At 42.7% G+C, this 23,886-nt stretch overlaps 1 protein-coding gene across 3 annotated transcripts in view; it reads right to left on the bottom strand.

The window, feature by feature from the left end:
* The window catches only part of ADAMTSL3 (ADAMTS like 3), a 344,500-nt gene that overhangs the window by 122,700 nt on the left and 197,914 nt on the right, over positions 1–23,886 (bottom strand). For all 3 annotated transcript variants that reach the window (XM_036072905.2, XM_036072904.2, XM_078078809.1), the window contains 6 exons: positions 16,143–16,254; positions 11,104–11,242; positions 9,986–10,036; positions 9,112–9,316; positions 5,123–5,270; positions 3,459–3,543 (listed from right to left, as the gene is read on the bottom strand). In XM_036072905.2, the coding sequence (XP_035928798.2) occupies positions 3,459–3,543; positions 5,123–5,270; positions 9,112–9,316; positions 9,986–10,036; positions 11,104–11,242; positions 16,143–16,254 (740 nt within the window). The remainder of the gene's footprint in view (positions 1–3,458; positions 3,544–5,122; positions 5,271–9,111; positions 9,317–9,985; positions 10,037–11,103; positions 11,243–16,142; positions 16,255–23,886) is intronic.

Consider the following 23,886-nt stretch of genomic DNA (forward strand, 5'->3'; position numbering starts at 1 on the left):
AATAGAAGAAGTAGTCCTTCTTTAGAGACACATCCTGCAAGGTTTACAGATGAAATGCTACGCTGTCTGGAGTCTGGCTTCCGTGTTGGTGGCAGAGACGGAACGCGAGCGACCTGCTAACTGACGACTACTGAAGCCGGATGATGGACACATGGGGGTTCATTATACTGTCCTCTCCCCTTTTATATAAGCTTGAAATTTTCTGTAACAAAAAAAGCTTTTAAAAAAAAAAAAAAGCCTTCGCCAGGTGGCCCCCCTTCCCAACAGAGAAGGGAGCGTGACTGAAAGGCTGGTGGGACGAGCAAGGCTCGGGGCGGAAGGGCAGAGCATAAGGAGCACCACCGGGGGTATGGCAACAGCCTTGTGTGGGGACACGCGGCAGCTGCACGCGCTGAGCACAGCACAGTGTAGAAACTTGTAGAATCACTGTGTCGTACACCTGCAACCAAAGTGACATTGCGTCAGCTCTCCTCGGATAAAAACATTATTAATGGGGGGCGTGGGGGTGAGTGGCAGCCTCCTGTCGGTAAGACACAACCAGCAGTTTACTGCGGCTGCAGCGTCCCACTCAAGGCAAAGCAAGGAAGTGCTCAGGGAGGACGCTGGGAGCCCTGAAGGGTGATGCCCCCCGTGAAGTCTGGTTGGCCTTGGGGATGAGTGCAAATCTCTGGGTGATGGGGAACCATGTTCTCAATGTTGGAAAGAAAGACCCAGATTTGTGCCTTAGCTAGACTTGTCCAGGAGCTGTGGGATGGGTGGGTTGGAGGGGACTGAGTGGGAAGCGAATCAGAAGGCTGTTTCTAGTATCCCGGGAAGTGAGCTCAGGACCTGGACAGGATGGTAGTAGGAACAGAGCAAAGGGCTGGAATGGAGACAGATTTTAGTGGATATGATTGGCATGACCAGTAGTTAACTACATATAAGGGAAGAATGAGAGAGAGGCAAGAATGACCCCAGACTTGTGGTTTGGGGAACTGGACAGCAACCCCATTAACCAAGAGAGGACATACGGGAGGACTTGCAGTTATAACCTAGTTGTGTTCTGGGGACAGAAGATCCAAGTAGGATGCATCGTTCTAGACTGAGAACTCTATAACCTTCCTTGCATGACAACTACACACTCCCTTCAGCTGTCTCAAATCTCCTTCTTTCCACAGGTTCCTTCCCTTACAGAATCACAGGAGATCAGAGCGGGGAGAAGTTTCTGGTAGTATTGAGCTTAACACCCTTCCTATACAGTTGGGAGGTGTAGACATGTTAACTGACTTGTCTATAACCCTTATTATTTTTTAATATATTTAAGGCCATCCTGGGGCGCCTGGGTGGCTCACTTGGTTAAGCGACTGCCTTGGGCTCAGGTCATGATCCCAAGGTCCTGGGATTGGGCCCACTTTGGGCTCCCTGCTCAGCAGGGGACCTGTTTCTCCCTCACCCTCTGCCACTCTCCTGCTCTCTCTCTGCCAAATAAATAAATAAAATCTTTTTTAAAATATGTATATATTTAAGGCCATCCTAACTTCATATAAAAAACAATAACAAAAATCAAACATCCATAGAACCACTTCTTTCCATCAACTTCCCTACCAATCTGTACTCCTTTTTCAGTACTCAAATACCCGCCTCCTTCTAATTGGGAATTCATGTCTTAAATCTCTGATGTTTACATCTCTACCCTTGGAATGATACTACTCTACAATTAACTGGAAAAGACTCTCTTGCCCATCTAGATAGCGTTTTCTCCGTCTGCATCGTTTTTCCTTGACTTTCTAAGAGATCTGCACCCCTCCTTAAACTCTTTACTGCCTTGGTCTTTCCAACCATGGTCCTTCCTTGGGTCTCCTCCTCCCTCGGCTCACTACTCCTTCTCCTGCATCACCCACTTCTTGCAACATCCCCCCCTCCTCTAGATCACCAAGCTACTGTCATGAGCCCAGAACCCCTCTCTCTTTAGTCAGTTACTCTGGGGTCATTCACCTCACAGCATCTACAGTTTCTTCTGGGTTCACTTCCAAGCCTGCCACTAATCAATGTGGAAAAGTTCTGCGCATGTCCTAAGGGGGGGTATGCCAATTCTCTTGGCCTGTATCACCAGAGGCATGGTGCCTTCTCAAAGAGGAGTAATTCACATTCCCCTGGGGCTCACTGGGCTGGACTCCAGTTGGAAGGGACATTGACAAATGAGCATGTTCTGAAACCAGCAATGAGGTTGGTAAGGGATCTAAAAACAACACATGAAAACCACTGGAAAAGGCTAAGAGTGATGAGCTTGGGAAAGACCACACTCTTGGGATCCAGCTTTCTTTAAATTTGTGAAAACCTGTCACATGGGATGAGGCATAGACATGGGTTTTTTGTTTTTTTCTCTTTCAGACAGCAGAAATTTGAAGGAGGTGTATTTAGCTTAACCAGAGAAAAATCCTGCATATAACTCAGGTTGTTCAACAGAAGAATGAGCTGTCTCGATGCAGGGAGCTCTGCATGTCACTGAAGGTGTTGACAAAGAAATGCCTGCTCTGAGTGGGAGACTGGCCATATTACCTTATTACTTTTGAGATCCCTTTTCCTACAACACTCTGTGAATGCTCTCTTGGTAAATAGCCTGTCAGCACCACAGACTTGACGTGTCAGACAGGGAATCAGCTGTCCTGTCCAATTACTTGAGTCTGTCATTGGTGCTGTCATTCTTCTAGACTCCTGGATGAAAAATCTCAGAGCACCTTTGATTCCTTGCTCTCTTTAGGTCCCTATCCCTCTGCATCCAGAGGTTTCTTTGATTTGCTCTTGATTCTCAATTTCCACTGACACCATTACACTCTGGATTTGCCAAATCACATGTGGATAGAAGTCACTGGATTTTTGAGTTGGAATGGACCCTGGAGAGGTCAAGTCCAACGTGCTTCATTTATAGGATGAGACACAGAAAAATTAAAGACTTGTCTAAGGTCACATAATTAAAAGTGGTGGTTCTAGGCTCCAAGATACGTAGCGCCATATTCTTTCTATTGCTCATGCCATAGCAGCTCTGGGATTTCTCCTTATAATTACTCAGGCCACCCTGATGCATTTCAACGAAACTGGTTTTATAGAGATTGGCCATGTCTTAACCACGGAATGATTGATTGACTGATTTATATAATATTGTCATGGTCCTTGGTCAAATCATATGTGTTAATATAGATCTAGGAATTATCCCCAATCTCTTAATTGTAACAGACCACTGGGTCTGCTTTGAGTTAACAAACATTGTTCTTTTATGTGCTTCTCACAAATAGTGCCAAAGTGGGACTGCTGAATTGCGAAAGAGAGGAGTATTCTAGCCAGCTCAAGCTCTCTAGAGTCTGAGAATTCAGGTCATTTGGATTTGAAATGTATCACTGTACTCCAATGAGTACAAAAATTACATATATCATGTTAACTGGCTATGCCCTGATTACTCCCATAAAAGGCCCTGGACTCACGTTGGTTCTTCTGTTGCTATTCTGGTCTCTTCTAGTTCTTGTGCTTGTTTCAGCCAAGGTAACTTAGCTTCCACTGGACTTTTTTCTAAGAAAAAAGGAACATAAACAACAAGCTTAAGGGAGTTGGATACATGATCATTGTTTGCTGAAGGTTTCATCAATAAAGCAGTCATACTTTGCAAATGCAAGCTGAGTCTTTTAGCACATGAAGCAGCTTCTGGGGTGAACCAGACATTTCTGTCATATATTTTTTTAATTAACACATTATCCAAATGCAACCAGATGATCCCATAGCACAGTTGAACACGTTCTCCAAGCGAACATAAAAATGCCTTTTATTTTAAAAAATGCCTTTTATAAACCAAAACCAATCTCTGTTGTTTACATATTAAAGCTCTTACTTAACCATATCAGCTTGCTCTCTTTTGCCACAAATTCTTGTTGCCCATGAATAAAGAAATCACTAGAGAAAATCAAATAACAAAAATGTTTGGAAAGTTGGGAGGAGCGGAATCTGTGCTCTGATTTACTTAAATTTTTATTGTTGTAGTTGCTGAGGGAGCTCATTACCAATTACAACCATCATGCAGGAGCAAGATGCATGCCCCTTTCTGTCCTTTTAAGCCTCCTAAGATATGAAGAAAGAAACACTAGTTATGAAATAAGAAAGGAAATCATTTTTGTACTGCTGCGGGGAAATTGCAGACACCGAGAACATGGCTATGAGAGCACCATCAAGCGCACCAGGAAGGAGAAAAGACTTCACTGGTGAAAGTTCTAGAACTGGGATTTGTCCCTTCCATGGCAACCAGTGATTTTTCTGGAAGGCAGACACAGTAAATAAATATTTGTTCAGTGGTTCATTGTAAGGCTATTTGTATGGACAATGAACCCAGAAATAATGAAGGAGAATTTTACTATACTTTCTAAGATATGAGAAGACTTCTTGACACTAACAGGTGGGAATAATCACTCTTTCATTTCCAGACAGGAAATAACTTGTCATAAGGGTTGGAAATACTTCACTAAACTAGATGGCAATAATCCTGTATAGAGAGGAATGTATATCTGAGAGATGATGTCAAGACTTCCTGTTCATGGATGCTACCCATTTCTGCTAATTCATGTGGAACAAATAGGAACAACAACAACAAAAACTCTAAAAGCATCTATCGGTCTAGATTGGGAGCTGAAAGTCTTTATTCATTCCATAGTAGGCAACAGAACACACGATGAAGAATATGTATAAAATACTGTCGGAACAAGGAACGAGAACCCTGGGGGAAATCTCCTGCTCCTCTTTCTCTTTATCCTTCTTCTCCTTTTCTACCCCCATGTCACCTTTTTCTCTTCCTGTTCACCCTACTTCTTTTTCTTCAAATCAGGGATTAGATCAAATTATTCTATGTCCATCAAGAAATGTTAGTATAAGCCTGGACGGATAGGAGCCACTCTACATGCATTGAGTCAACAGGAGCTCAGTTCACCCCACCCCCATCACTTAATCACATCGGTCTAGCTTCTTTACCCAGGTGGACGGGTCTATTGCCATCTGTGGGTGAAACCAATTTTTAAGAAAGTAAGTTGAATGGAAATGCTATAATATTCAAATGAGAGCTGGAAAACACCATTTGATTTCACTTCAACATGCACCACAAACTTACCTTTTGGTTTATAACATGGGATGGGAATGACACACTCTTCTTTGATGTGTAACTTCAGCTGCGGGTTGCAGCCCCCAACGTGCTGTCCGCGGTGGTTGATACACAGAACGACACGGTAACGTAACCCTCGGCCGCAAGTCACCGTGCACTTCAAAGAAGAAATGAGAAACCAGTGAAATTCTTGCTCATGAACAGACCCACAAAGGTATTAATGACTCATGCGAAGGAGAGCCACTCATTGAAATGAATACTAAACACAAAAGACCACCAGACAACCACGTAAAGAAGGGGGTAGAAGTTGATTTCCTGTGATTCTTATGTTTCAGGGCCCCTCCCTTGCAAGGCCTCCTTCCAATTCTCAATTTGAAAAGTATTTCAGTTGAGGTCACAGCACAAGAAAAACTGAAATGCCCTGAAATCTTTCTGCTCAAATATGAAAGAAACTTGATATAAGTTTTCAAATTTGATTAAAAATTTTTATGACATTATCCAAAACAACTTGTGAGAATGAAAAAAAAAAACTTTTTTAAACTGTCAATTAAAAAATCAAATTCTGATCAATCACTCTAGAGGATTATCTTTCTATTCTGTCTATAGAAATCTATCTTACAAAACTGTGATCATATGAAGAGGTCACCAAAGAGTATTCAGCCAAAATGGTTAGGAAAAAAATACTATAGAAATGTCAAGCAGTTAGAATTAATAAAATATTTTCCTGTCTTTTTATGAATTTTCATGTGATGTTTGTGTTGTATTTTTTTTCTTGCATTATTTATTATGATTTGGAAGGCACTTTTGCCGATGAATGGAGTCTTTTCATGTCATGAAAATCTAGGATATCTTTTCAATTTATCTACATATGTTGGTGAGTATATATGTGAATATGTATGTGGGTTTTTCTTATTAATAGACTTTATTTTTAGGACCATTTTATATTTACAGGAAAATTAAGCAGACAGTACAGAGTCCTGATATGCCCCCACCCCTCCCTACAGCTCCCCCTGTTACTTACATCTTGCATTAGTGTGGTACATTATTACAATTGACAAACCAATACTGATGCATTATTATTAACTAAAGTCCAGAGTTCACATTAGGGTCATTGTCAATTTCTTAAAAATTTGTGATTTCTTGCAATTTCTTTGATTATTCTAAACAAAAATTCACTTCGATACCCAATATTTTGCATTCTTTCTTCTTCAAGAGTCATCCCCAAAGTGTATAAACTTGAGGCCTCACCAATTCTGGATCCATCGTGAGAGGCACTAAGAACCCCTGGACATCCACTAAGGGACAGGCACTGCCCCGCTGGTGTTACCTCACTAACTGCCCCACATACCTGCAGCTCACTAGCATCCGTCCCATTTGACAGAGGAGCAAACAGCCCACCACCAAAGGACCTTGCTCAAGGTCACAGAATCCCCGAGAGGCAGAGTGGTATTCCAGCCCAGAGCCTCCTGTTGCCAAAACCATAACTTTGCCACTGATTCATCAAACTCAAAGATTCTTTCTTAAGCCTGTAGATGTTTTCTACATGGTCTCAGACACGTTTCACAGGATGCAGGGGCCTTTTCAACAAATTCACGTCTCCAAAAAAGGAATATCAGTAGACAGCAAAGAGGTGGTTACCAGAGGGGAGGTGGATGGGGGATGAGGGGACTAGGGGATGGGGATGAAGGAGGGAACTTATAATGGGCACTGAGTGAGGTACGGAAGTGTTGAATCACTATACTGTACTCCTGAAACTAATACAGTGCTGTATGTTAACTATACTGGAATTTAAAAAAATAAGGATTAAAAAAAAAGAGTATCAGGAAACATATGATTTCATCTTGCCACTGGACCACCAAACAAATATTCTAATGAACTGAGTGAGGTGTGAGATTAGACCCTATTTCTGGGAAACTAACTTGCCAACCCCAAGATTTATCGACTTGAAATATATATGACACTGAGAGGTTGTTGCATATCGGTCAAGAAAGAAATAAAACTTCTGCCCAAAGGGAAAGAAGATGGTGTGATTACAAGGTATAACTATATCAGAATTGGTCAGTCCAAAGGAGTATTGTCTCTTCCTTCGTAGCCTCCCCAGGAAGCTGGACATTTACCACAACAATGTGGTCAGTATTTGTATTTCCAGAACTCCACTCTGGAACTGAATATATCCTTAATGATAGCTTATTCTCGTTACTGAGAATGTATTTGATTTTTGAAAAGAAATGAGAAGTATCAAGAGCCAAGAAAGGTAAATGAGATGATTTGGGTAACAACCCTCTATTTTGAAATTATGAGTGACGATAAAGTCACGATATTGAAGAGGGTGTGGGGTGGTGGATTAGGAGAAGGAAGGGAAAAATGAAGGGGGGGAAATTGGAGGGAGAGATGAACCATGAGAGACTATGGACTCTGAGAAACAAACAGGGTTTTAGAGAGGAGGGGGGAGGGGGGATTGGTTAGCCCGGTGATGGGTATTAAGGAGGGCACGTACTGCATGGAGCACTGGGTGTTATGTGAAAACAATGGATCGTGGATCACCACGTCAAAAACTAATGACTAATTAAAAAACTAATGGTGACTAACATAATAAAATTAAAAATAATAATAAAAAAAGAAAAAAAGAAAAAAAAAGAAAGCTCTAAAGCCAACACAAAACATATAGATGAGACTTCTAAGAGCCGAAAATGAGCTCTGCAGGTTAGAGAAGTAAAAATGTTGATTTCTGATGATAGATCACGACCCGATTTTTGTCATGTAACTCAGGAGTTCAAGAACTGAATAATCCTTTTTTAAAGATTTTATTTATTTATTTGAGAGAGAGAGAGAGAGCAGAAGCAGGGGGAGCAGCAGAGGAAGAGAGAGAAGCAGACTCCCTGCTGAGGAAGGAGCCCGATGCAGGACTCGATCCCAGGACCCTGAGATCATGACCTGAGCTGAAGGCAGATGCTTGACCAACTGAGCCCCCCAGGCGCCCCCTGAATAATCTTGCTATAATAAAATCCCCCCATCTCAGTCTACTTATTTATGTGAACAAGTTTTCCTGGTGTGTACATGCAAAACAAAACAAACCAAGAAATCTGCAGTAAAAATTAAGAATAAAATTACTGCTGAACCCATGTCTTATTCTGGCAATGGACTATTTTTTCAAGCCCCCCTCATTTTCTAGAAAGATTGATTTCAATTGAAAATTTACTTTATATGTGTAAAACTGTTTACCAAAATTTAAAATCTTTGTTGTTTTGATAATAACAACCCAGGGGAATATTTCTAATACTTAGAGCCTTATGGCGACAGAAAATTAAAATAAATTCATTTCAAATAAAATAAAATTAACTAATTTCAATCACTATACATATTTTCTTGGAGAAAAGTAGAATAGCGTAATCAATAAAAGACTATAAAGCACAACGGTACATTATATTAGGATAAACTTCTACGGGGAGAGTGGATTGAAAGTTCAAGTTCAAGGGGAAAAAATGCAAACTATCCAAATTGTTCAAGAAGAGCTTCTCTATGTATTTTTTAAGGGAAAGATGGCAAGGGTAGAAATCAACATGCCATTTACATTCTGCTGGACCCATTTTTTTAAAAGCCGTAACACTCTTATTTTAAAAAATGCCTGTATTCACAACATGTTAGAAATGACTTTCTTTGATACTTTTTATTTAAACTTATACAAAAATTTTAGATGTTGGGGTGCCTGGGTGGCTCAGGTCATGATCTCAGAGTCGTGGGATCGAACCCCACGGCGGGCTCTCCACTCAGCCCGGAGTCTGCTTCTCCCTCTCCCTCTGCTCCTCCCCGCTCCTCTCAAATAAATGAATAAATAAAATCTTTAAAAAAATTTTAGATGTCAACCCAAATATATGGGAAGGGGTATATAACTTTGCAAACATCTTTTAGGAGGTATGTGAAAAAAGGATTGATAACACCCAGCCAGCGTTCATTAAAATCTGAGATTTAATGACAAGTGTCCTGTCCTCAAATCTTACCTGAGACCACTCCATGGCGATCCACTTGGGGCAATCGAACAGGTTGCAGGTCTGCATGACCTTGGGTTTGGGGGCATACATGCACTTCCACTCCTCCACCTGCAGAATCTCCGCGTGCATGGACTCCTCCACACACACGAAGCTCCGTCTCTGAATCCCACCTCCGCAAGACACCGAGCACGCAGTCCAAGGATTATGTTCCCAGCTCAAAAGCAAACAAATAAAAACACATTATTTATGTGTCATTTGCCTGTCTGTTTCAGGCTTGCAAAGGGGGAGAGAGGCCAGTTGTGGTTCAGCAGAAAGCACGCAGGCCATGGAGTCATGAGACTTCCGTCGTGACTGCCACACACAATCTATAGTCACAGGGTGCTTCACGCCTCTGTCCCTGAGGCTACTGTCAGGAGGGAATGCGACATCTTCCCTCGTGCCCCTGCACAGGGCCATTCTGAGAATCTCATCGGTTAACATATAGAGTGTGAAAGCATTCTTTAAACCGTCTCTCCACTATAAATACTAACAGACGGTACTATTAGAGAAAACAAAGAAACTGAAGGTCAGAAAGTAGTCATCTGGGCATCAGAGGGGATTCAAATCTCTGACTGAGCTCCCTTTCTCATGGCCAGTCATCCAAGGGGCGCTTGATATGCCCAGTGACGGGAGACGTCGCTGTTTGAGGGGGCGCATTCCACCTAATTCTTAGACAGATCTCCCTTATTATGGAGTTGAAGTCTGCTAAGGGAAACTTAGCTCTCTGCAAAGGATCTAATATCTACCACTCTTACATTTTAGACTATTGCTACAGATAGGATACACTTCCTTGCAAACTACTTAGAGCAAACTGCGGAATGGAAAAGGCAAACACGTGACTCACCGAGGGAGAGGTTGGAAGTGGTCGTAGGGCATGATCTCTTTAAATCCGTCGCTACAAATGAAATCATTGTGACAATGTCATTTCTCAATCAATTAACATATTTATTAATTCGACCACTATGGATTTGACGTCCCCAAAGACAGAGCTCTTTCACACTGAAAACTAAATACGCGTAGGGTTGTAAACTCTTCCCAAAAACTCAGCCACCATCTTTTTGGTTTTCAGGAACATCTCTGGCACACGCCATCCCCAGGTCTATGAAAATTCAGAAACTAGTGGTATGTATTAGCCGAAGGAAAGAGTGTCTCTTAATTTAGATAAATCTATGTTTTTATCATCTAAAATTTTTTTTGATATATTAATGATATTAACACACTATCATATCAGTAGAATCTTCAGAGAAACATTTTATTTTACAGAGTTTGTCCTTTAAAAAGATCTCTATGAATAATTACGTTCACCTGGGATTACAGGAAATAGGCAGCTCAGTGATAGGAAATGAAATCTACTGAGAGCACTTCCTTTTCCACTCGCACACTTCTGCTGCAGCCAGCTGGCAGATGTCTGGGGGATTCTGGGACTTGATATTGTGCTGTTATTTTAAGATACTGTAGTAAAGCCAGGAAACTTCCCCAGGCAATCCAAGTCAGCAGGTACTAAATTATGCAACGGGATCGTTTATGCATAGCTTTTCTGCTTTGGCATTAAAACTTTTCACTTCCTTGCACAATGCATTATTTATACCGAATTTAATGTGAACACTTCGAAAGTCAAAACGTGGTCATGGGTGACCCAGTTTAAAAGTGAAAATGGTGAGTTCAAGATATTTATGACTAGCAGATGGACAAGACCTCGTACTTGGACGAGGAGACCTCTCCTATTGGGTGTGCAGGATACACTCAAGGAGGGTCATGACGAGGAGCAAATCTCCGAGCGCAGGCACACGCCGCCAGACAGGAGAGCGCTGGACCGCGTGAGTGGGTGACAAATGCAGGTAACGGCCACCAGCGTGTGTTCAAGGTCACGTGGTGCAAATGTCACTCTGCAAAGACTGATGGGTCTGGGCCACACTTGATTTGTTTCTTTTTAGAGTAAAAACTATGGGTGATGATGCAAACCTCGATGGGCAAGGGTCCATGCTGCATTCCTTCAGTTTGGGTTTTGGTTTCACGTTTTCGGGGTAGTAATGGCAGTAATGGTCAGGAACCACCCTCTTCAAGCGGATATCCACACATTCAGCTGAGTTGAGCTGATAACCTAACGGAAAAAGAAAAGGCAAGTCTGAATATTGCACGGTGGTGTTTTCACCCTGCCACGCCCTTTTTTCCCCCCTTAAGAAACTTAACTCAGTGGTTCTCATCCCTGGCTACTCAATGGAACCCCTGGGAGCTCCTGGCACACACCAATGCCTGGGTCCCTTTGTGATCCAGTTAAGCCAGAAATGCTGTGGCTAGGTCCAGGAAATTGGCTTTGTCTTTTTTTTTTTCTAATGATCTTCAGGTTCTTCTAAGATGACTAAAACGTGTGGCCAAGATCGGGAATGATTACTTGAACTGACTGTGGAGGTCTTAGCACTTTTAACGAGAAAGTTACAGCAGCCTCCTTCTACAGAACGCCTAATCCTTGGGGCAGAAGGTCACTCACTGGCCCATGTCCTGACTGTCCCCCTGGCACCAAGCCAGACCCCCTCTTCTTTCCTCACGCTTCCCCTCTTTGCCTGTCCCTTCCCCCATCCCGGTTCCCCCAGAGACACCTGTTCATCGGTTATATGTTCTTAAATATGCATCTGCCTCATGTAACGTTGTTTGTGTGTATCTGTTTTAACCAAATAGGTATTTAAAATCTTGTTCTATTTTCTGCTTCTCTCACTCAACATTACATTATTGAGAGCAACCCATGTGCCGGGTCGGTGCTTGCTCCCACCGCATAATCTCCCGCTGCAAGCATATGCCTCGTTTTACTCTCTTGCTGTCCTGGGAAACCCGGGGCGCCTCTGAGGCCAACGAACTTCCTTAACTGGGGAAGTAAGCACTGTCTCTACAGGGAGGAACAAAATCCGTCCCCTCTACCGGCCCCTGCCTCAAAAGCCTTCAGAGGGAAAGTGATGAAGACTCACTTCCGATTCTATTAAATTCAAATTGCCGTCGCTGAAGAGAAGTGTACATTCCAAATGGGAGAGTGCTGTAAATTTTTTAAAATGCACAAAATGATGCTTCTATTTCCTGAAAGATCTGATTCCAGGTTTCCTGTCACTACATAAGTGTCATGTTAAGTTAAAAAAAAAAAAAAAGGCAATTTTTCAAAACCAGAATGAGTTCTTCAGGGAAAAAAAAAAAAAGCCCAAAGCTAAGCTCTCAGCCTCAGCCAATTGGTCTAAAGGTCTAAAAATACATTTAAGGGCCTGATTGTCAAGAGGAATCTGATTTTATAAACCGCTAGACAGCTTTCTGCAAGCCACGGCTTGGATGTGAGCTGAGTGCAGAAGGACAGACTGGTATGCGTTATAAAAAGCAAGGTTGAAACCGCAAGAACGAAAATCCAAATGGAGTCAATAAAATGTTACTCGGGTGCCAATATCTGCCAGAGAGTCTACAATATCAGATGGCAGTGGCGATCCCGGAACTCTCTCCAGACTGATCTTAAGAGTCCCACGTAGATGATTGCAGGCAAGACAAGGAAAGTCCATCCAAGTACCTTAGGGAGCAGGGAACTCGCCTGATTATCCAAAAACTCAGAAATGGTATTTACACAAATCATGTACACTCGATTACTAATATAATTAAATTCTGGTAATGCTTTCCTTGTGGGTTTTTATGTGTGTCTTTTTATTTCTTCCAACACAAGTAGAGAATGAGATTACAGCTCCTTGAATCAAAGAAAAACCTTTGTTCTAAATGGAAACATACTTCTAGACCAAAAAAAAAGCATACAGGTGTTTATAATTTAAGGAGAGACAATTAATTTTCCTCTTTAATTTTATGGCAGTACCGAGATAACTAAAAGCGAAAATAAGGCAGATTGCCTTCCTATACTATGAACAAATGTGTTGAAATTCTGCCAGCGGGCACAAAATGGCAGGCTGCAAGGGGTACCCCACAAGCAGCGTGAAGTCTCCCTTCTGTTCTGACAACCGCTCTCTTTGGCGGGCAGTCTGGCCACTAGGTGCTCCCATTTACGGTTCCAGCCAGGCTGAATGTGTCTTTCCTTCGGCACCCAAGTATGAGACACACCTGTGTTCCTCCCAAGAATTTAACCAACTGAACTAAGCCGAATCCCATTACGAATGTCCCTCCCAGAGTGGAAAGCTTCTCTTTTCTCTTATGTGTCCACATGGGAACGTCTCTCTGAATAATGTGGTGTGAGAGCGAATACACTAAAAAGAAAGAGATGTTTGCTTTCCTGCTGAGTAAAAATAAAAAGAGCCCCACCGGCTCTTTGCTTTTATGTTGGGGTCCATGAGAGACTCCGTCTGCCCTGGAGCCATGGCCCACCTGACTTTAAGGTGGTGGGATTCGGCTTCTGGATATAAAATGTATATGTAAGGAGCTCTAGGCATGTCCCACTCACCCCTGAGAGCTTTCTACTATTAGCACTGAGTCATGTCTGTATCTCATAACACATCCCCAGGGAATGCCAGAAGGGGGGGACGGCCAGAACTCTGTAGATTATGCAGAGGCATTTTTAACAAAATTCAGGTTTGCCTAGACTCTGACATAACAGGTGTTTCCCGAGCACCCACTAATGCCAGGAACCATACTAGGCTCCTTGGCGTGTCCTGTCATTTTGTCCCCCAACAATGCTGCAGGCGGCGATCGTCCTGTTTTACGGATGAGCAGACTGAGGCTCAGAGCCAAGTAGTGGCAAAGCCAAGAAGGGAGTCCAGGCCCCGGAACCTGAGCTCCGGGACCACACCGCCTCTTGATGTAAACGTCGTCATGCAATTTTTAGAGAACACTTTTGACCAAAATGAGCCTGAGGCCCAGGTCTGGAGAGACTCACGGAATTGACGCAGATCACGGTCTTGATTCCAAATGCTGTTTGACCTCAGTCAGCGTTCAACGAGATCAAATGTGTTGTAAGAATTGCCTTGCAGTCACTGTTGCAAGATCAGTGACCCAAAGCTCTGAAGGAGTTTCTGCCTGGGAGCAATGCTTATCATGTTCAACAAAACACGTTCTCACTTTCAGGGAGAATCAAGAATAGACTGAGGCCTGGCGGGGACTTAGAGATGATCTCCAGCATTTTGTTTCCATCGTATTTATTTTTGTGACTATGTTCAATTTATGGCAAAGATCATAGTTTACCACTTTGAGGTGCTCGTATTAGATCTTTTTTTGTGAATATGTTTAATTTTTTAAAAGGTCCATTTAAAGAAAAAACTGGAAGTAAATAATAGTGTAGGGGTAACAGATATGGCAAAAGCAGCGAGGTTAAAACAGCTACAGCTGTTACCCAAAGACATTGCTTTAGGGAGCAGTGGTTCTTAAGCTTGAATGTGAACCATGATCTCCTGGAGGGACAGGCCCCACTCCCAGAGTTTTGGATTCAGTACGTCCAGGGTGGGGCCCAAGAATCTGCATCTCCAGCAAGTTCCCATGTGATGCTGCTGCTGGTCCAGGGAACCCACTTTGAGAACCACTGCTGTAGGATCCTAATCTCGTGGTCTATTGCCCATGCCTGGTCCAAGAAGGACAAACCGGGAAGGTTAACTTTTACCTTGTTTCTAGAGCCCCATTCAACCCCCAGACTATTTCTCTTCCATTCCCGGCAACACAAGCTCCTTCTGGGGTCTAGGCTACTCGGTGCTCTCCACGAAAGCACCTGCCTCCTGCTTTCATTGGGAACTGAAATTGCAGAAGAGAGAGGTCTGACATACGTATGCATGGGAACCTGACCCTGGCTGAGGATAAAGCTGAGGAGCCCTCCTTGATAAGCCTGTGGTTTAGAGGAGAAGGGGCAGAACCCACACTCAGTTTGTGGCTCTCTGAACAAGCTCATATTCAATAGTCCTGCAGGGAAGAAATGGTTTGGGGCTGGGCTGCAGGAGGGGGATTTATTGTAGTCCTTCAAACACAACCCTACCTGAGCCTGCGTGCCCTGACCTGCTCCCAGGGGTGGTAGACGGTTCTTGGGAGACACAAGGGCAAAGCCATCTGGAGCATGGGGCTCTGGCATCAGAGGGACCTGGAGCCAGATCCAGGAGCCATGCTGTTTGCTCGCTGAGCACACGGGAGTCCATTGTTTACCCTTTCTACGTTTCCATTGCTCATACATAAAAACAGGCATGAAAAGAGATCTTTCCTAAGGTTGTTTGGAAGAATAAATATGAAGATGAGTGCCCCAGCCCATGGCTTGATACATGTAAATGCCCACCACTGCTGTCTGGTGTTTTTAGGGGAAGTATCAGCATCAAGCCTCTCTAGCAATTCTAGTAACTGTGGTTCTTGGGCTGGCACTTATAGAACCATTTACCTTCAGTTTAAAACTTCAGTTCATTAAAAGAGAATTATCTCCACGGAGGCTCTGGTAGCCTCCTCATTTCCTCCAGGCAGATACTCTCTCCATATTAAACAGACAATGATCCTCCACCTGAGCCTGCAAATATGTGTAGCACGTGTGTGGAGCCCTGGGTTACACTTGGCCCAGGGCCTTCCTGAACCATCTGTGAAATCCTTGAACGAAGCTAACAGTAAGCAGGACATCCCCCTCACCACTTAGCAGCTACCCTTTCTCTCTCTGGTAAGTTCTGCTCTGGCGCCTGAGGGAGGACAGGGGAAATCTAAACATTAGAACCAACACATCCATGAACTCGGTCAGACTGGGCAAGTGACGTGGTCCCTCTGTTTTTCAGGTTCTCCATGGAAAATTAAACATAATACATGCTTTAAAGACAAAACAAGAAAGGCCAGAACTCATGTAAACATGTATCCAGCTGTTTGCTAGAAGTAAAAGGTGTTTTCCAAATCCCGTTTTCATCTGTCTTCAGGAATAAAGGCAAACACGCATTTGGGAACACCACCGCATTCCAGCCACTGAATAAGATGCCGTGTGATTACACATCCCCAACTACCATGCCAATTGTAAAGTCAGCTTCAAAAAACACAAGTATGTCATTTCTAACTCTGAGCCCGAAGCATACACGCAATATGTTCCTCACCTCCTCCACATGTTACAGTGCAGGGAAAGAAGTCGGTTTGTCTCCACTGATGACTGATCGGCTGGTAGAAGAAGAACTGGACCACACTGTCCTTGGCCACTGTGTACCTGGTCTGGACAGAGAGAACTGCAATCACGTGTCTGCGTACAACGAGCCAGCGCTTCCCGCACCTTTCCAAATGCAATGAATCTATTTCACTGATGCTAACGATCACATACCGATCACAACAAACTGTGGCACATGAAGATTCCAAAAATTGTAACATGTGATAACATTTCATTAAGGTTTGTCATACATGGGGGCACAGAAGATCTTCAACCAGCCTCCCTGGAGTCATCTTTCCAGATGATTCCATGCCTGGGAGTGAGTTCTCAAATGTGTCAGGTGGACTTGTTTGTTTGTGTAACTTCTTTTTTCTACCTGATACATCTGATTTTAATTTCCATGGGACCCGGGACTGAGCCAGTCTGGGTTTGTTGGCAACATAGCACATAATTGGGATTCTTACACTTTCAATAATAACATCTTGAAGCAAATCCTTCCAAAAAGGTCTTCTGAAAGCACAACTGCAGAAACTCAAACATACACAAATACGTGGTGTTTACACAGGAGCGCTCCAGCAAGGAACTAAAGAGGAGGAGGGGCACCACTGCGCGTGAGCAAGCAGAGGGAAGAGGGAACGTACCCCTGAGGGACCACACTCAAGCAGCAAGTTCTCCCCCCACTTTTCTCTTTTCTTCCCTCCTGATCGAACAAATGAATGACCTGAGGGAAACTCCCAGAATGCAACGAAAAGAGAAAAAGAAAGAGGAAAAGAAGTTGAGTTCATGCAGGATCGATCCAGAAATGCCAACACACATACGGAGTTCAAGCTGGAGACACAGAGGAAATAATAAGGAGGCGATATTTGATGATATAATTGCTGAGAATTTCCTAGACCTTGAGAAAGACAGGAGTACTCAATTCAAAAATGTTCAGCAAGTTCGGAGCAGACATTTTAAAAAAGTACAACAGCTGGGATAAAGAAAAATCTTAAGTTATTGGAAAGGAAAAAAATATGATTAACCTACAAAGCAGTGAGAATCAGATTGGCATCAGATTTCTCTCAGGAAACACTGGATGCAAAAAAGCAAAATCATACCTGCAAAGTGATGAGGAACAATAACTTTTTATCTAGAATTCCATAAGTTATTAACCAACAACCAAAGATCAATTATCAATCTATGAATGATCTATGATCAAATTATCATCAGAGTCAGTGAAATAAAGATATTTTCAGACACAATATGACTGAAACTTGACCATTTGAGATGCTCACTGGAAAAAAAAAAAAGAGAGAGAGAGAGAAAAACTACTAAAAGGTACCGAACAAGAACTAATATAAAAGCAGAAGAAGGTAGTGGATGCAAGAAGCGGTAACGATGAAATCACTCAGTAAAGCTTATTCATAAATGTAAATATGAGTTGACTGAAAAATATTTTGACGTATCTGATCATAAACCAGTATAAAAACCCCAGCACGAGATGTGTCGGAGAGGAGAAGCAGGGACGGGTGGGAGGGTAGGAGCAAAGCCGTCACCGAGGCACGGAAACTTGCAAAGCGTTTTTCTCTGGCTATGGAAGAATGTCCCTGATGAATCCTGCCGGTGAGAATAAGTGAAAACACTGCCTAAAATAGTTTTTTAATGTATGTGAAGGCACCAGAGAACTACCATACTAGTGAGTATTTGCAGGGCCGAGATCCCAGACACAAAGGAAGCCTAGAGAGGTGAGCATAACATTTGGCAACACCTTTGGCGCCACGTTGCTACTCGAGGCATTTTCCATCATGCAAGTGGTGACTGAGTGGCTGAGAAGCTGAGCAGACCTGTCATCAGACTCGTGTGGCCGAGAGCAAACCCTGGAGCTCGAGATCCACCAAAGCGGGGGCGGTACTGGTAAATGCCCCAGGCGCCCACCTGAGACCCCAAAAAGCTCTATCCTAGGAAAAAGTGTGAACTGGAAGTTGACCAATTTTCAAAGGGAATGAAGGCCAGGTTCAAATCATTTCAAGTCCCTGTTGGCTGAAGGTAACTGGCTGCTAACCTGTCTTCCAGAAGCAGAAATTAATCCAGTCTCAAATTATATTTATAATCTTTCATCTACTATATATAGCAAAACTTAAAAATAACCAGGCACACAAAAAAGATAAAATTTAATAACAACCAAAAAAGGTGGAGCACTAGACTATAAATGGAATTACAGAACATCCAGGTATCAGCACCACCTGACAGAAATTTAAACACCTGGGTATACCGCCACTACCCCTGCAGCTCTAGCTTGGGCTTCAGATGGTGTTTCACGAAACTCCATACCAGTCCCAGGGTCTTAAAACATCAATGTTAGCACACGGCTCGCGCCCAGGGTTCTGTGTTTTAGAGAGCCTGGGCTAAGATACGATGGTTAAAATGCTTAAGAAACTAAATGACAAGACAGAGAATTTCACTAGAAACGAAGCTACAATAAAAATAAAGTGGCAGGGGCACCTGGGTGGTTCAGTTGGTTAAGCGTCTGCCTTCGGGTCAGGTCATGATGCCAGGGTCCTGGGATCTAGCCCTGAGTCGGGCTCCCTGCCCCTCTCCCTCTTCCCTCCCCCCTGCTCATGTGCATTTGCTCTCTCTCTCTCAAATAATAAAATAAATAAAATCTTTAATAAATAAATAAATAAATAAATAAAATGGCAATTCTAGAAGTATGAAGCACAATAATTTAAATCAGTATCTCAATGGATAGACTTGACAGTGGACTAGATGGGAGTTCAGCAAATATTTTCATAAAGAACCAGACAGCAAACATTATAGTTTTCAGGCCATGTTGTCCCCATGGCAGTTCTTCAATGTGTCTAACGTAGTGCAAAAGCAGCCACAATCTGTAAACAAATGGTTGTGGCTGTGTCCCAGTAAAACTCCACTTACAAAAAACAGGTCATTAGCTTGCTGGCCAGGATCTGCTGGCCCCTGGATTACACACACTTGAAGAGAGAATCAGTAAATGGACAGAAAAGAAGGAAGTAGAAAGTAGACATGAGAGATAAAGGTATAAACATAGTCCCAGAAAAAGAGAACACAGAGAATGGGATAGAAACTGTATCTGCAGAGGCAATAAATGAGAATCATCCAAAATTGATGGTGGATATCAAGCCAGAGTTGTGAAGCATCACGAACCTCAAGAAGAAGAAAGCCGCTAATTACATCACATCAAATTGACTGAAACCAAAACCAAAGAGAAAACACTTAAAAGCAGACAAAGAAAAACACACATTACCATCGAAGGCATAAAAATAAGACTGACAGCTAACTTCTCTACAGAATTAATGGAAGCCAGAAGACAATGGAGAGCTATCTTGGAAATGCTGAAAGAAAATAGTTTCATAATGGTAAAACAGTCACGTCACTAGAAGAGGTAATGACTCTAAATGTTAATGTACCTAACAACCTAGCCTCAAAGATAAATAATTCAAAATTGACAAGAATAGAAAAAAATTAGCCGAAAGTACAGTCACAGTGACAGTTTTACCATCTCTCCTATGGTAACTACTAGAATGAGCAGACAAAAACCAGTAGGCTATTATTTTTAATAAAACCATTAATAATAACATGATCAATGTGACATATGAACAGTGCCCATCAACAAAAGATGATGCATCATATCTTCTAATATTTGCTATGTTCTGAGCCACCCATTAAGTTTTAACAGATTTCAAAAAAATTGATATAATATAGAGTATGTTCTCTGACTACAGTGGAATTAAGCTATAAAATAATAATAAGATTACTGGAAAATTTCTACATATTTGGATAAAACACTTCTAAATATTCCATAAATCAAAGACTATATCACTATGAAAATTACAACACAATTTAACTGAATGATGATGGATATACCATAATTATGGATTGGAAAAACTAGTATTGGAAAGTTTTCAGTTCTCTCCAAACTGATATAGAGATTCAATACAATTCCAATCAAAATCCAAAAGAATTTTATAAAAATTGACAGGCATACTTAAAAGTTTGATATGAAAATGCAAGGAGTCAAGAATATCAAAGATCATCTTCAAGAACAAAGTGGGGAAACTTACAGAAGTAAATATCAAGACTCGTTTTAATGCTGCAGTAACTAAGTCACAAGGATACTGCACAGACAGATCAATAAAACAGAATAGAGTCCAGGAACAGACCCACACACATACAGTTTGGGCTTTAAGACAAATGGGGAAAGGACTGTCTTTTCACCTAATGGTGCTGGGTCAACTGGATAGTCATGTGGAAAAAGATAATGATTCTACCTCACAACATGTGCAAAAATCAACTCCAGGTGGATTGTAGCTCCTAATATGACAGGTAAAACAATAAGTCTTCCAGAAGCAAACAGAGAAGAATAGTTTCATGACCCTGAATGGGGCAGATTTCCTAGCATACAAATACAAATAGTCTAAGCATAAAGTTAAAAATTGATAGCTTACACTACAACAACATTAAGAGCTTCTGTATGGGAAAACTGAAAACATATAACAGAGAAAAAAAAGACTGAAAATAAAATGAATTAAGAATTGAGCTCTAGAAGCTAAAAATACAAAACCAAAATAAGTCCATGTGAAGATAAAGGAAAGAAACAAAAATAAAAATTTATATAAATGAATAGTTTTTAAACTCTGAGTTAATCAGACAAAAATCTGGTTCTTAGATGCCTCAGAGACAAATCTTTGAATGGTTTGAACAAAACAAATATTAGACAAGGAACCAATGGAAGAGACATAGTTACAGGTAAAATGAGATCTTTTTTTTAATGATAAGGCAATACTATGATTACATTTGAAAAGTCTGAAAGAATTAGATGAAGTGCATACTTCTCTAGCAAAATATAAATTTCAAAACTGGTTCAAAAGTAAAGCCCTAAATAAATCAATAAGCCTAAGAGGGACTGAAATGGTTTGCTGAGTCCCACCCATTATCACAAAAAAAAAAAGAAAGAAAAAAAGATAAAAAAAAGAGGAAGAGAAAGAAAAGGCATTAAACCCAGATGTTTTCCATAAAGGATGAACTTACTGGAGCAGATGCATTTAATTGCTGACCAATATCCACTTCCCTTTCCCATCCTGCCAAAGGCTCACTTTTATTCCGGTGTTCATTCTTTCCCCATGTGTCTTCGATAACGCCTGACTGTCCCATGTGATCATGGCAGGCACAGCTACCTCACCAGGTGTGTGCCCCAAGAGAATGAGAATGCGCCTCTCGCTCATACAACCGCATAGAGTGTACCTGATCGGCAGTGCCCATCCCAGGTCCAGCTCTCTGTGGGCTGCTCCTGCCCAGGGGGTCTGAAGCAGGCCATTTCCTCAGACACACTGTGTCATATGATAGATGACTCTGGCTCAGAGCCTCCCCTGCAGGCTTGCTGAATTCTCTAGAACCGCTCTCCAATCTAAGACGCTCCCAACCCAACTGTCCTTCCGTCCCTCTCTCCTCCACTTGTGGTCAGATCTTCCCTGCAGATAGACGGCTCTCCAGGCCTCTCAGCTCCATCTTGCCTCTTCCTCGAGGGCATCCCGCTCCTAAATGTCTCACATATCTAATCCTGTCTTGGCATCTGCTTCTTGAAGCACCCAGAAGGACTAATGCCCAGGGAATGGTCTAGAGCGAGCACGTGACCCAAGTCTTGTCAACGAGAGGTGATAAAAGGTCTGTTGTGGAGCTCTTGAGAAAAAATTTTCCTGGCTGGGAAGGTTCACAAGAAATAAAAAATCCTAATGGGCTTCTGGACATTGTCTTCTCTGCATGTTAGCCTTCTACTCCAAATGTAGGGCAATGACAAGCCAATTTGCCTTTTTAGAAGTTGACATATAACATTGCATCTCTTTGGGTAATGCTCTATCAGGTGGGGAAACGGCCAGTCTTTTAGCTGTCCTGTCCTTCAGACCGATCTCCTCCACGGTGGTTTCCCACCTAGGACATCAGAGTCCAGAAAGGGGCTGTGGCTTGGATCTGAGTGTGAAGGTCTTCATCCTGTCCTTGGGCCCACAGCTGTGTTCCTTGTCCCTCTAGCCACTGGGAGGACCACAGGGAGCTTCAGAACCAGTGAACTCAGCCGTGTTCTTTGCTGGCCAGTGGAGGGTGGATTCCTCTGGTGACCGGCCCATTCCACATTCTGCTTGTGCTGCAGGTTCTCTGTGGTGTGCCTGTGACTCCTGCCCGCTCCCTGGCCTGACTTAGAGCCCCTTCCCCAGGGAGACCATATGCTTTCCTGTCCAAGCCAGGATGATTTTGAGAGTGAAAGGAAAGAATTAAGCCAGGGCCACAAGCATAAAATGGGTCTTTTGTGAACAAACTAAGACGTATGGAAATTCTACCTTTACCTCTCCACTACAGGGTCATTTTGCCCCCGTGTCAGCCCCTCCAAGCTTGGCCAGCAAAGAGCACAGGGAATTTTCCAGATACCTTCCATGCCACATGGGGGTTGAGGGAGCCTCCAGGGAGCTGAACTCACATTCAACCCATGGCTAAATATTTCAGGACATTAAAGCCAATTTCATTCTGAGGTGGCTTCCCCAGGTTGTTGCCTATGGAAGTAGATACCATACGGGGCATTTTCCTCTTGGGGTTCTAGATGAAAAGTGGAGCAAAAGCTCCTTTTTTGCCTTTGCTTTGGCAAACCTAGTTAATATGCTTCCCTGCTCTGGAGAGTGACCACTGTCATGACATGTGTCTCACTGCCTTGCCTCCTCCTGCCTATCTCCTCGCACATCCTTGCTGAGCTCCCTCACTACAGGGTACGCTCCTCCTGAACACAAGGTGCTGAAGACACGAAGTCCACGGCTCAGCCTTATGGGGGAATGGGCATCCCCTCTATACCGAAGAAGAAACACTTAGACTTAGTCTCCGAGCTTGGCCCTTGACATTGATGGGAGCTGAATCAAGTTAGAAAAAGCCTTATTTCTCTCCATCAGTCTGATTCTCAAGACAAAAGTCTAAACTAAAGATGAAGAGGAGAAGGAGGAGGAGGAAGAAGAAGGGAAGAAGAAGAAGAAGAAGAAGAAGGAGGAGGAGGAGGAGGAGAAGGAGAAGGAGGAGAAGGAGAAGGAGGAGAAGGAAAAGGAGAAGGAGGAGAAGGAGAAGGAGGAGAAGGAGATGGAGGAGAAGTTGAAGAAGATGAAGATGGAGAAGAAGAAGGAGGAGGAAGAGGAGGAGAAGGACAAGAAGAAGGAGAAGAAGAAGGAGGAGGAGAATAAGGAGAAGAAGGAAAAGAAGGAGAAGAAGATCCTACCTTAATAATCAAAAGTTGAACATAAATGTGTATATCCGGTTTACACATATAATTTAGCTGTGAATTCTGGTTAACTACTAGAACAGTATTTGAACTGCTTTCACCAAGAAACTCCCCTCAACAGCCCACACGACAGCAAATACCAAGTGAGATTTCAAAAATCTCTGCCTCTGTGCTTAGCGGCAAACGTTCAGGCTGAAGGGAATTCTGACTGAGAGGCACGATGAAATAGGTAAATTTGCTTTTCTGTTAGGCACTCTTACGGTTTGAATTGTGCCCCCCCTCCAAAAGAAATGCTTACATTTTAACCCACGGTCCCTCAGAATATAATCTTAGTTAGAAATAGGGTCTTCGCAGATCCAGTCAAGGTAAGGTGAGGTCCTTAGGGTGGGTCCAATCTAATAGGACTGGTGTCCTTAGAAAAAAGGGGAATTTGGTGCAG

This window comes from Halichoerus grypus, chromosome 8 (assembly GCF_964656455.1).
Source record: "Halichoerus grypus chromosome 8, mHalGry1.hap1.1, whole genome shotgun sequence".
Taxonomy (NCBI): Eukaryota; Metazoa; Chordata; class Mammalia; order Carnivora; family Phocidae; genus Halichoerus; species Halichoerus grypus.